Genomic DNA, 13,843 nt, shown 5'->3' with positions numbered 1-13,843 from the left:
CCTACCGCATACCACCTGCCGGGAGAAGCCAAAAACCCCAGCATGAATACCAAGAACAACTACAGCTGTAGTAGGAAACATTGTTTATGACAGAACACTCTTGTATACATCAATCTTTATAACAATAACTAACACTTATACATTTGATTTTTATCAGAAGATTGTTTGTTTTTCCCAGCTTTATTTCCAGGAATAGCTCTTAGACTTTTTGCTTTACTGCTCTTCTTTAATGGGATTGCCTTTTCACCAACAAATGAATCATTAGAGCACCTCTTGTTTTTTAATGTGGTATCAACTCTGTCCTTAGGAGCACGAGACTGAACTTGACTTTTCTGTGGTGCCTTCCACTTCTCTCCACAGCGCTTCACACGTATCTTTCTTCCCATCAGACCAGTGTCGTTCAGTTTCAAAGCAAGATGTACAGCATCCGTATTCTACAAGAACAGACATTCAGTTTAAAAGCAGCATTCCTTCCAATTGATTGCTTTCAAGTATTTCCCTTCCTGTAATTTTTGTAAGCAAAATTTTACAATAAAGAGCACCCAAACTGCTCTATTTATTCAATGACACTGCTTTGCTCAAAAACACCTGCACACCCACATAGCCCATGCATTGAGGCACAGACACTTGAAAACAGGCTATAAAACAGCTTACGTGAGACATGGAAGACAGAGGCAGAGAGATGAAGGGGAAACTGGGGGAAAAAAAAAAGCATTGGGCTGCAGGAAATAAACTAAGGAAGACGAGGCTGGGAGACTGCCATGAGAAAACAAGCTGTACTGAGTCCAAAACGGAGAGCCAGTATGCAAACCAGCTGCAGGAGAGAATTCCGCTCATATTCTGATACATAAGAAATGGGAGAACATTGCAGTTATACCAAGCAAACTCATCTGTCCCTCCTTTAAGTCTTTCCCTTAAAAGTTAACTTCTTTCACCCCAACATTTTACAACTTTTCTTTGTACAATCTAAAATAGTTTGCTTTGTATCTGCTTCCACAGAACTGGTCTTCCAAGCTGCTTTTAACATAAAAAATGCTACCTTTCATATACTAATCCAAAAAATTACTAACAGAAAAAGAAGAAAAACATTTTCAAAGCCTAAAGGCAAATCCCAATTCAGATTCTGAAGAATTCCCAGTGTCCTGAAGCACGCCATTCTTACATACCTCAAAGAGAACGTAGCCGAAGCCTTTACCCAAGCCGGTCTTTCTGTCTCTCACAATTCGCACTGCTACTACACCTCCGCAGACAGAAAAGTGCTCTCGCACAGCATCGTCACTGATGTCTGCAGGCAAGCACAATGACACAGATGCCTCTTCAGTCAGACACACAGCTTTAGAAGCCTGGCCCAAATCCAAGTATTTTATATTTGCCAATTCAGGTACACAAACACATACATTTAAATATATCAAATACATATAGGTACACAAGCATCAGTGGTTCAGAAAAATTCCAGCAAGTTAACAACGCAGACTTTATAAAGGGCTATTTACTTTCACAGTTACTGATTCTCTAGCTTTGAAGAGTGCAATATAAGTCACAAGGGAGAATGAAGACAAAGACTGAAATACACTTTTCAAACAATTTCATTTATGGCTTGAAATTAAGATTTGTGCTACATTTTTGTAGCTCCTTCTTATGCCAGAATCTCTTTCTAAGAATTAATGCTGCTGATAATGAGCTTGAGCTGGCAGTTCTTGAAGTCTAATACTCATTGCCTGAACCCTGAATTTTAGCTGAATGGGGGAGAAGGGATTTACAGTTTCCAACCACAGTTGCCACACAATCATTCTGGTAAGGGCCAGACGTGTGAGGCTTTCTCAGTCTCATGCCTATGCAAACAGACAAGCGTCATGTAACAACACAAAAATACAGCTTATTCTTTTCTGTATAGGTACGCTTCATACTATGGTAAATCCCTTTACACAGATATAATTGTATCCATGCTAAGGGGAGAGCTGAATTTAATAGTACAGGTTTAATTACAGCAATGGGACTTAGATGTGCTGAGAAAGGTTCAAGCTGCTGAAGTCATTTTCAGAGCACTGCAAATATCCAAACTGTTTTTTTCTGCAGGATGCACAGAGGAACATACAGTACTGACACAAGCTCTATATAACAGGCATCAGTAACATCACCACAATCAGATTTGTCACCTATCCAGAATTTCAGACAGGTTCAAGTTTTAGGCCAAAGTCTAAAGCCTGTTTGTTTCAGCATTACTGTCAGCAGTACATGATACTGGCTCTGCATCAGGCCACGGGCACAGGGCACACCGCCATCCTGTATATTTATGCATACACACCACCCCCAAGGAAGATGCTGTCCCAAGCTTCCTGACTCCATTAATACCCTCATATGGACCACACCTGAGGGTGATCCCTTCATCCACTCTTCAGTCCACTCAGAAGCAGCTGAATATTCACCAAGCACTGACTACAACTACACAGTAAGCACCTCCACACAGGTAACAACTGATTGCCAGTAGCTGCCTGGACAGTCACTCACCCTGTGGCTCACAGACAGCATCAAAATGAGAAGCCATCACCATGTATCACTTGGAAGTACTTCACAAACAGGTACCAGTACACATTGAACAGTTTAGAAAGCTATGGCCTATGCAGTTTAGTCATATTTATTTAGAAAATATCAAGCAACAACAAGAACTGAAAGTGCTTGCAGTTCTACCTACAATAAAGAAAACAACCTGCAGAACTTGCCAGAAACTTACAACCCCTTTAGGCATTTCAGTTAAAAAATAAAACCACTATTAAAAAAATTAATTCCAGCAAAAGATACTTAACTTCCTAAACATACTACCCTAAATAAATAAAAAACCCTTAATGTCAACCAATTCCATAAATGTTAAGTACTGATGCATAACAATCCATATTAGACTTACCATATGAGAGATTTCCCAAGAATACAGATCGTTTATTGTCATGCTGAAGAAAACAAGAGATACAAGACAGTAAACTATTTGTTACAGGAAAAAAAACCAAAAACCACCACACCAAAAAACAGAAAAAGGGTTTTCTAGTCACACATCTTACTTACCGAACTGCTTTTTGATGCAATGTCAACTCTGATGTGAAACCCACTAGCAATTTCTGTTCCATTTCTTTTGTAGCCAAAAGCAAAAAGTTTTAAAAATGAAATGAGAAAGCGTTACTTAATTTACAATGTTACTGCACAGCATTATTCCAAAACCAAATTTACTTTTAAGTTTGAAAAATGCATTTTATTCCGATTCAAGCAAAAGAGAGGAGGTAGTTTAAATGTATCCATAAATCTACCTCTTCAACAGGGAATGAGGAACAAAACAGAGACTTACTCTTTCAGAGCCTTAATAGCATCGCATTCTTCCTTAAATACAATATAAGCATTAATGAACTTCGCATTAGGGTGCACCTTATGCCTGGAACATGAAAAAAAAACACATATTGTTTAAGTAATTCTGATGGTGTGCAGTGCACAAGTGCTTCTTGTCAAACACATTTATGCCTCTTCCTGCTTTGTGCACACTGACAACTTAATTTCTCTTACAGATCAAGCTAGCCCCTTATGTCCAAGGGAGTCTTACTGTACATCTTATACAGCCCTGATCGACCTTCCTCAGTTCATAAATATATCCAAGGGAATTAAAGACTATTAGCATCTTCCTCCTTCCTAAAATATAAGAATAAATATAAGAAATGCAACCTAAGATAATGAATTACTAGTATACCAGACACATAATTCTTTTTCACTTGTCAAGAAAAAACAAACTTACACACAAAGGTAATTGCAGAAGTCAAAGAAACACAAAATAAGAAAATTAATATGGACAAGCATGTAACAACCAACACTTAAAAATTACTTTTACCTTGAAAAATAAAGCACAAAATTCACAAGAGGAACTTACTTTATTGCTGCTAACTTTTTGGATAAAGTATCTTCGGCTGGAACCTTTAAGATAAAAAGAGCTTTAGTTAAATAGGCCTAGTGTCACTTTATTTCAAAACACTTGTTCTTGAAGACAAAGAGGAATTCAAACCAGTAACATTCCCACCTAAAGCAATGTAGCCAGTACAGCAAGCAAACAATGGAAGCGGCTATTTCTAGAGATGATCTAGAAAGACCTCAGAATTAAGATAGCTTGCTTTGACTTCATGTTACATTTCTTGAATTCCAAGACTGTTATCTTCAACTGTTTTACAGAGTACACCGATTTACAATCAGTGTGTCTTTGCCACTATGATTTAAAACCAGGTAAGTAATACCTTTGCTAAACGAGCAATAGTAAAGGCATTCTTCTTCCAGACAAAATACAGCTCTGATACTATCAACTGCTGCTACAGGAAGAGTAAAATGTGATGAAAGGAAAAAGATACATCTGTGGTGACTCTGTGGTAAAGTCTCCAAGGCTTTTTCTAATGGCAAAAAATACACCCCCAAACCCGCTTCCGAACTAATGAAGATACAAGCCTTATGAATACTACCCTTTAAGATCAAAAAATAATTTTGTTATATAACATTAGAGGAAATAACGTACCAAAGACCGGAATCGAATGGATTTTATTTGTCCATACTCTTTAAAAAGAGATTTCAGTGCCTAAACAGAAGATATTACAAATATTCAATACATTTTTGCATTCTGGTAATAAGAATTATTGTTGAATATTTATTAGTAAGATTGTTTTTACACTATTTTCATTTTAATTATACAAAGTCCGTTAAAGGGCTACTAAAAATACACCAGCAATATGTCACCGTTTCTGTGTTTCTTGTGGCAGTTTTCTGTCCTACAGATTGCCAAAACTGAAATTGTACCCCTTACTACGGAAGTATAAATTTAACAGATGCTATACAACAATCTGAAGTATTATTTACATTCAAAATTGGAAGCAGACTAACTTTATAATTGTAGTTCTCATTTATTGTCATTTTTCACTGAAAAAGAAACTCACCTATTCTACTAAAGAAAGAGTAACTGCACCCACTGCCATAAAAAGCCCAACTCCAGGAAAACAAAAGAGATTGCCTCTAAAGGTTTCTGACAATGAGCATTATTTCCTACTTTCCCAAAAAGCAATTTTAGTCACAAATATGTGTGACTCCTCAGCTGGAAACATCCCTCCAAACTAAGGACTGTTGTAATTCTTCTCATTCCTTTAGCTGACAGAATCCACTCACGTACCTGAGCAGTACAGTTGACGGGCAAGTTTCCAACAAACACTGTTCTTCTGTTTACCGTTTCATCAGGCACCTTTTTTTCCTTTTGTTGTTTTACAGTAGTGCCTGTAGCTGAATTAGCAACACTTTTGATGATCTCATGAGAAGCCCTTTTTTTTTGCTTCGCTTTGTTTTGAAACAGTTTCTGCTCCTCCTCTTCGTCTGCCTGCTCCAAAGCACGCTCTCTTATCAGAAAGAGACAAGCAAATTGTAATTGATGGGAAAAAAAAAAGAGTTTTTGAGGTCAAAGAACTGAAGCCTCCAAAATAAATATTTTAACTTGCATTTTAAATTACTATGTTCAACATAAACTGTCAAACATTACTATGCTTATTATGCATTAAACAAACATATCTGACCATTCCGTAACATGGAAAACTATCTGCTAGCCCCAGGACATTGCATTTGCTATTTCATAGGAGTAATAAAGAAAGAATTCACAATTAAATAATTTGACATGCTCTAAAATTGCAGGGGGAAAAAAAAATTGTATTTGCAGGCTAGAACTAAGGCGAGATTTAATTCTTCCCAGTATCCAGGACACTCGGAACTAACAATCCTTCGGGACCCATCCGTGCACTAACAACTCTCCATCTATCCAAACCTGCCATAACAGCATGAACAAGAAGCAGATCTGAAGAAGCCTCTGAAGGCTACCAACACCAAAACAGCAAACAAGTTTCATGGGCATGGAAGATGCAACAACGCACAGCCCCAGAGAGAGGACAAGGCATTAGCCTCGAGCTACCATCAAGCAAACTTCATTATCCAAACTTTGCTGTATGGAGACCAGCTTCCTGCCTGCACAGACCGCGTCCTGGCTTAACCCTGAGTATTTACGCGAACGGACAGTGCATCGGAGCAGTTCTGTGCCACAGTAGGGGGCAAGCATAAGGACAACTAACTCTGCCTAGTACCTTGCTGCTGCTGAAACCGCCTCTGCTCCTCTGACGGCAGTCTGCTGGACAAAGCCAACTACAGTTAGAAAGCATCACCCCGTGCCAGAGAGCACTTTTTGTCCAAATCTACAACCTCTGGACCTGTTAGCTCTTAACAGGGGATCTGCACTTCATGGACCTCAAACTTTAAGAAGCTGGAAGTATTTACTATCTTCTGGCGAAAACCACAGAAAATTTTCACAGTCTTCTTAAAAATAACTTTCTAAAACACAAGGTTCAAGACGAAGAGCTGAACAGAACTGTACTGTTTCACTGAACCCATAATCTTATAATTAAACTGGATTTTTTTTTAATTTTACTATGAAAAGGTATCATCTACCCACCTGTTTGCCAATTTTTTCTCTGCTTTTGAAAGTTCCTTCTTCGCTTTTCTGGCTTTCTTTGCCTTTACAGGAGGTTCTTGCACGACTGATAAGCTCTGGTCTTCTGACACTTCTTCCACTTCCTCTGTATGCTTTCTTTTCTTATTTTCCTTTAAAAAAAAATAACTTAAAAAACAAAATTCCAGAAATTGGAGTGCCGCTAACTAAAGTCAACAACTGCAAGAAGCGGTGTGTCCCACACCCAGATTTACCCGCTCACCGGTGCGCCCACCCTGCTGGTCTCACCCACCCTCATCATGGCATTTTCAGCCCCGCGGCCATCGCCGCGGGGACCGACCGGCGGCCTTGAGCGCCAACGAGTTACGGCTCGGCTTCCCCGTGCCCCCTGGGAAGCCGCCCGCCCGCCCGCCCGCCCGCCATCGCTCACGACCGGTCTCCGGCCCCTCTCTGGTACCAACGCGCAAGTAGGCGGGACCGCTCCGCCGTTACCAGCACCGCCAGCCCCGGCACTGACCGGGCCTCTGCGGGCAGCGCCGCCGCCGCCGCCCCGACCCCCGGCGGGCTGGGAGGAGCGCGGCACTCACCCCCGCCACGGCCACCAGCACCGGCGGGGCGGCGGCGGCGCTGAAGAGGCGCGCGAGTGGCGCGGCGGGCGCCCCGCCCGGCCAGAGGCTGCCCGCCACCTCCCCCACCACGTACTCCTCCGCCCGGGCACCGCGACGCGACGCGCCCGCGGCGGCGGCCTCAGCAGCGGCGGCGGCCTCGGCGGCCTCAGCGCCCAGGGCCTCCCCGCCGCCCCCCCGCAGCCCCCCGCCCCGCCGGCGGGCCCGCATGGCTGCCGCTCGCGACTGTCCCGAGCGGGCGCGGCGTGCGTCACTTCCGGCGCGCGCGGCCCCAGCGGGGGAGGGCGGGGCCGGGGCTTTCGCTGGGGTCGCCCGCGTGCTGCCCTGTGAGGGCCGCGCCCGGGCGCGGCGGAGGCGCTGGGGGCACTGGCGGCGCGACGGCCCCTCCGCCCCGCGGGGCCCGGCCCCAGCAAAGGCACCGCCAGCCTGGCGGGGGGCGGGAAAGGGGCGCGCTGGTCCCAGCCACGCCGGTTTGGTGGGGGCGTGGCAGCACTACGAACACATACACTACCAGCTGGGGCTGGTGCACGGGTGAGGGATACGTTGTTGCCGTTGTTTTCCAAGGCCCTCAGCTCCTCGGCGGCTGTGCTTGAAAGGAGACAAAAATTACTCAGTGATTACTCCTGCCTGTCTTCTCAAGCTGTTTCTACTTAAAATCACTGAAGTGGTTCAGAGTGCCACGCGTGGTTAAAAAATAACATCGCTGTTGTCTACAGAAAGTGTGACTACGCTGTGGAAGTACCTCTTACCGTGTCCTTTCTTTTCTGTCTGACTCTACCTTCGTGATTGCTATCCAGCCCCCATCCAGGATTAAGTGTGTCGTTTTATTTTTTTTTTTGAACAAAAAATAACCCCTCCAAGTCCCCAATTAAAGTCTGTGCAAGATGAGCTCATTGTCCTTGAGTACAGATTAAACGGAAACCGGAAAGCTTCGTCTGTGCCAGGCTGCCTCATGCTCCAGCAGCGCTGCCGCTGCAAGGCTGAACTAAAGCCTACAGGTTTCCTCAAAACAGTTCATTAAGGTGTGCAATTGTCAGAGGGTGGGTGACCTCATGCTTGACTTCACAGGCAGAAAGCATCCTTCTGGTGCTCATGCAGCCCCTTTTAAACCAGCTCACCTTGAGACAAACCTGGAAAAGGACTAGAAAATGCAAAGGGGGAAGGGGTGTAAAGAGCACCCAAAATTGAACAGTTTCCATGACTTGTAGGTCTGAAACAGGCTTGGTGTGCATTACAAACAAAACTGGGTTACAGAGAGAGCACAGAGCCACCAGCAGTTAAGCAGTTAAGACTATTTAAGCACTAAGAAGTTGTGAGACCACCAGAGAGGTCATGCCAAACCACCACTTGAGCATCCAGTTTCCTTCTGGATTGTTTCATCTGTACCTGGGATCGCAGGAGGCTTTTAAAGCCTGTAAAATCCCTGAAACCTGGTACCTCTCAGGGGATTCGAGGACTGTAGCCTGGGGGACAGGAAAAGGAGGAAGGAGCCATACTTCTTCCCTCCCAGCTTTGCTCTGTAGCGAGGAGAGACAAGTGCTCTGGATCATCTTGCTGCTGCTGCTGCTACATGGGTTGGACTAGATAACTGATCTAACTGGAAATGACCCTTTTTTGTTAAGTTAATTCTCAAACAGATTGTTTTCCAACCCAGGCCACAGTGCAGCTGGTGCATAAGAAAGTTTGGTCTGTTATTAACTCTTCAAAATTAGGCACCTAATTGGGATCTCCCTTTAAGACCTGCCTGTCCGGAATGTAGTTTTAAATGCTAGATGATAATAATTGGAAAGGCATAGACAATTACCAGGCACTTAAAGGCTGAGGCAAATACAAACAGCTCAACTGTTGTTAGATTTTATGCACTTCTTGAACTGCCAGTGTTAGCAATTTTGTTGGCACCAATGTCCAACTGAAGGCAAAACAAGTAATCCAGCTATAGAATAAAGGTAAAAGCATTAGTCTTGACACACACACCAGGCATCCTGTGTCTGGTCTTCTGGAGGCCAGGAAAGCTAGGGGCCCTCATTGATGGGGTCAGCCCAAGAAAATACACAAATTCTTAAGAAATGGCAGGTGGCTGCTGCGCTACTTGTATTGGCTTTTCCAATCTACCTTCACACAACAGAGCAGTTTTGTAGGTGACACAGGTGGGGCAGAACATGCAGAACCATCAAAATACAACAAAATTACATTTGACAAGCTGAAAAGGCATACAGCCTCCAGAACTCTGCCAGGGAGTTTAAGCCCTGTGGCAACAGGGAAGTTCCACAGCATGACGGAAACTACAAGTCCATACGAGCACTGGTGGAGACTGTAAATAAAGGGAGTCGGGGGCAACGCAGACAGCCCGCAAGCAAGGCGTGCTTTCTCTCGGCATATGCAGATAGTCTAGTCTCTCAGCTATTCTCAACATGATCAAACATGAGACATGCAAAACTCAATTCTGTTGCTGAGCCAAGGTGTAAAGGATAAAGGAGGAGTAGTTTGTCTCACTTTGCCTTTCAGGTCGTGGTCTGAGCTGGCACTCAAGGGTATGGGTACAGCCCAGCAATCACTGCCAGTGGAACACTTTCTCAGCTGTACAGTGTGCATGCCAAGAAGGGAGCACACCCACATTTAAAGATACATTACCATACGTAACCTGAAAAGAAGTTCAAATTTGACTCACTGGAACATGGGATAAAATTGCTTGTCTAACAGTTTGCCAAAGACCTTCCTTTGTAACCACTGGGACGCAAGTAACATGACCTGGAGAGTATGATTTATAGACACACTTCACAGATGAGGTCCAATATAAAACATCCAGAACAGATTTCTGACTATTCATTAAACTGCACATGAAGTACAACAAAAATCATCTCAGCAAAAATCTATTTATGCACAAAGCTCAGTTTAGGAGTGGGGAAGTGACTAACGATCCCTGTTAAAACAGGTAAACAAAAAAATCCTCTCATAGAAAAATGATGGGCCTAAAACTAAGAGCTGATCAAGAACTAGTGAGTGGAGATCCAAATTTGCTCTTGCTTGCCCAGATGTAGTTCCCAGTTAAATCAATACCAGTTATGCCTACTGAGCCTGAAAGGCAGAACTGAACTATTATGACTGATGTTTTAAGTTTAGAATTAATAATAAGTAAATATCCTCTGAGTAGCCCCCACTGAAAGTATTAAAGTTACTCCTGTCAGTCTCAGATCACTGGTAATTTTTAAATACAGTCAGTGTTTCTAAAGCTTATTATCATTTGTTATTTATCAGTCTCATCAGTAATCTATTATTTTGCAGGCGTAACAGTATTTTGGTCAACCAAAGTACAGCCACACATGATGTAAGCAGATTAACACTAAAAGTTTTATTCCAGTTTCACTTCCGCTGAATCTGAACTTGAGGCAGTTGGTACTAGAAATTGGCAAATATCTTCGGGAGCTTGCTTTTACATTTTCAAACTACCTGAATTAATGTGAATCAAAATTCACCTTTTTTTCAACTTGTGCTGTCTTAATGATGTCAATGGGCCACGTTCTCTCACTCTGCTGAAAAAGAGGATGAATTTGAAATAATCAATAAGAGGAACATTAGGCCAATGTACCTGCTCTAGGTTATCTTTATATGCTTATTACACCGTATCAAACATCATTTGCTAAACTGATTCTGCAGCTTCATGTCATTATAATGAACACACTATGGTTGCTTAATTAAACTGTTAGAAACGAAATCAGGGATTCACAAACTATGGCATTTTATTTCAGAGGCCTTTGCTTACATTTGTACAATATATTACATAATTCTCCATTTTCTGCAGAACCTAATATATATTTTATAGCTTTTTTCTATAAGCTTTTCCTTCAACGTTTGTCAACAAATTTTTACAGTCCTGTACAATTCTGAATACTTTGAAACCATTTTCAATAAAATCAGTTAACCTTAAGCACACACTACGAAGACTGAAAATGCTTTTCTTAGAAAAGTCAAATGTAAAGGATTCTGACACTAGCATCTACAAACAAAATGCTTTGAATTCTTACATGTTGTATTGCCAGAAAACAAAGAAAAACATGCCAGCCCCTATTTCCCCAGGCAAAGGAAGTACACAGAACTACAATTAAAACAGTAAAACAATCTGTACAATAAAGTACTGTGTATTAACAGTGCCAGGTATTAAATAGCTTGAATGAACACTTCCGCAATATACAAATGTCTTACAAAGGTATATAATTAACAGGAGAGAGCTTGGGATCCATACAACATAAAATCAATACAAGTGAAAACAGTTTGAAGTTGGTTTTGGAATTTGTACAAGGCATTTAAAAAATTAAATGTCTACCACTCAGCTAGCTATTTATTTTAAAAACAACTACCCTTTTGTGGCAGTGTTCATATCAGCAACCACAAATTATAACCTCACAACTTACTCCGTCTTGAAGTCCTCTCCTTGAAGCTCGTAATAAAATAAGCATTACAAATGAAATATTTGTTGCTTTAAGGGAAAAGAAACATTTACAAGAAAACACAAAAATATAACTGTTATAATCCATATGAATAAATATACACTTTAAACTGGCTAAATACAATCTTTATACATTAAGATTTAATACAGTTTGTTAGCCATTTTCTTTCTTTTTCATAATGTATTTTATCAAAATTAAAAAAAAAATACTGTTTTATAGAAAAATGGCAAAGTACAGTAGTTTCATTCCAATTAATGGGTTCTTAAAACCCAGAGTAACCTATTTAGGCCTAATTCAAACCTGTAAACATTAGTCAGTCTTTTTTTGTTTTTTAAAGGAATCCTTGTATTTGGTTATCAGGACTGATGTCAAACATCCTACTAACTGCAGGTTTTGAATTGAATACATGTGCTTGACGTATACAATTAAAGCCACTATAAGGTGACTTAGCAGTTAAAAAACAATTAGCTTGTACAAATGAAAATAGGTTCAATATTTGTCATAAATAAATGGAAAAATATCAAATGTTCCAGCTTTAACAAAATACCAGGGAATACAGTAAGCCTTACCACGTTTATTTAGATCAACCCAACAACTATATGCATATTGTACTGTCTCTACAGGCAGTGAACAGCCTCCATTTGCCACAGTGGAAGGCCTTCGAGTCACTAGACTTACAATTCCCAGACAAGTTGGAAACAATTATTGCTTGAGGAAAAGCAGTTTGTTGTACTTCTTCTTCATAAAAGTGCACTTAAGTGCAAAGTTAGCTTGTCAAGAAACAACTTTAAATACAAAATAGTGCTTGTCTGAATTTTGTGCCACTGTGCAGTATAAAAACAAAACAAAAAAAAACAAACAAAAAAATAAGAGTGGCCCTCAGCAGCCATTAAGTGCAAAGTGCTTTGGCAAGTCCTGCTGTCACCTGCACTCAACTGACATTCCATTCTGTGATGAACTTGACATAGATGGTTCTGCTAAAGTTAACATAACTGCAGCCGTAATGGAACTAGAGGAAGGTGATGAGGAGGAAGATGATGTAGTAGCAGCACCTGCACAGGAAGAGAAAAACACAGGTTATAAAAATTTACGAATTAAGCAATAAAAATGTTTTCCGTTCAACAAGAAGCACTCGTACATACTGCAACTAATGCCTAGTAATTAAAAAGAAAAAAGCCTCCATTCCCTAGTTTTTGTGGGAAACACTCCGAGAGGCAGCTTCGGCTGTGTGCAAGACAGCATGACATTGCCCCGTGCAGCCCTGGTTCACTGGTCACCCAGATCAAGGGCCCTGCCAGTGGACACCAGAGCTCATTCCTGACCCGCAAGCACAGTCAACTGCTCCCTTTCTTTCCTGTGGGAATCAGCACAGGTAGGGCCGCATCCCAGCCCTGAATCTGCACAAACACCCTACACTGGCAACCAAGAAGCAACTGCAGTTCCCATGTGATGGTTGCAGCCATAAAATCTTACTACACATGGCATTTCAGTCTTTCTTCTTATACTCAGTGCACTCATTTACGTGCACATAAACAAGACATGGAAAAAATAATCCTTTTAATGCTGCTGGAATCAGGCACACTAGAACATTCCCTACAGCGATAGGTAAAGCAACTTCAGGGAAATGAGAGATTTAATTGATAGTCTCCTTGAACTCAAAATAAATCACTTATCCTAAAGGCAAGGCACTAACTAGACACACAAGAAATGCTATAGTAACTTTTTGTGTAACTTGAAGAAAAGTTGTAAGTTACTAATAACCTTAGATACTTTGTTCACTGCTTAGAAAAGTTTCTTTTTCTGTTTATATTTTCTGTATTAAGTAGTTCTGTCTAAACAGCATTAAATAGATTGCATGCCTTTTTAATGCTTTTTTTCCCTTACATAGTCACTGGATATCTGAACCATACCTTCTAAAGATCATAAAATAACTCTACACATTGTTTTTAAAAAAAGCCAAACAAAACCACACTCCTAATGGCACACATCTCCCTAAAAATTATCCAACTCTTGTTGACACCTTAATAACTTGACATGCAATTTAGCCCTCTAGAAGTGGAATTTAGTTCCCAGCACTTACTTTCCCGCTCTTTTTTCTTTAAGCGCTTTCTTCTTCGGTCAATGGAAGCCACCTCAGATTTCAAGGACAGATAATGCTTCCTGATTTCCTGCAATTTTTCTTGGAGGACTGTTATGCGCTCAGCGCTAGTCAAATTTTCCAAGTCAGCTGCAAGTTAAAGAATCTCTGTTAATTATTGTACTGAAGCATTTTCAAAAAA

General features: G+C 41.3%; 2 protein-coding genes across 3 annotated transcripts in view; both read right to left on the bottom strand.

The window, feature by feature from the left end:
* Window positions 1-66: 66 nt before the first annotated feature.
* On the bottom strand, window positions 67-7,329 carry RBM34 (RNA binding motif protein 34). Its single transcript, XM_074820534.1, has 10 exons — window positions 7,081-7,329; window positions 6,497-6,645; window positions 5,180-5,399; window positions 4,535-4,594; window positions 3,905-3,948; window positions 3,335-3,418; window positions 3,058-3,121; window positions 2,903-2,945; window positions 1,167-1,285; window positions 67-434 (listed from the first exon to the last, which is right to left on the bottom strand). The coding sequence occupies exons 1-10, from the start codon at window positions 7,327-7,329 to the stop codon at window positions 129-131; spliced, it is 1,338 nt and encodes a 445-aa protein (XP_074676635.1). The 3' UTR covers window positions 67-128.
* Window positions 7,330-10,838: 3,509 nt separating this feature from the next.
* Window positions 10,839-13,843, bottom strand: part of ARID4B (AT-rich interaction domain 4B) — a 93,397-nt gene continuing 90,392 nt past the window's right edge. For both annotated transcript variants that reach the window (XM_074818450.1, XM_074818451.1), the window contains 2 exons: window positions 13,645-13,791; window positions 10,839-12,616 (listed from right to left, as the gene is read on the bottom strand). In XM_074818450.1, the coding sequence (XP_074674551.1) occupies window positions 12,486-12,616; window positions 13,645-13,791 (278 nt within the window). In that variant the 3' untranslated portion in view covers window positions 10,839-12,485. The remainder of the gene's footprint in view (window positions 12,617-13,644; window positions 13,792-13,843) is intronic.

This window comes from Strix aluco, chromosome 3, assembly GCF_031877795.1.
Source record: "Strix aluco isolate bStrAlu1 chromosome 3, bStrAlu1.hap1, whole genome shotgun sequence".
NCBI lineage: Eukaryota > Metazoa > Chordata > Aves > Strigiformes > Strigidae > Strix > Strix aluco.
Note: the sequence above shows the minus strand (reverse complement) of the source record. Positions and strands in the feature narration are given on the sequence as shown.

Bases quoted from the DNA above. Each gene is read 5' to 3' on its own strand.
- RBM34 (XM_074820534.1), bottom strand. From the start codon at position 7,329: ATGCGGGCCCGCCGGCGGGGCGGGGGGCTGCGGGGGGGCGGCGGGGAG. The intron at 3,122-3,334 runs GTAAGTCTCTGT...TGGCTACAAAAG, and splicing joins GCTATTAAGGCTCTGAAAGA to AAATGGAACAGAAATTGCTA. The intron at 1,286-2,902 runs GTAAGTCTAATA...GCTTGCCTGCAG, and splicing joins CTTGGGAAATCTCTCATATG to ACATCAGTGACGATGCTGTG.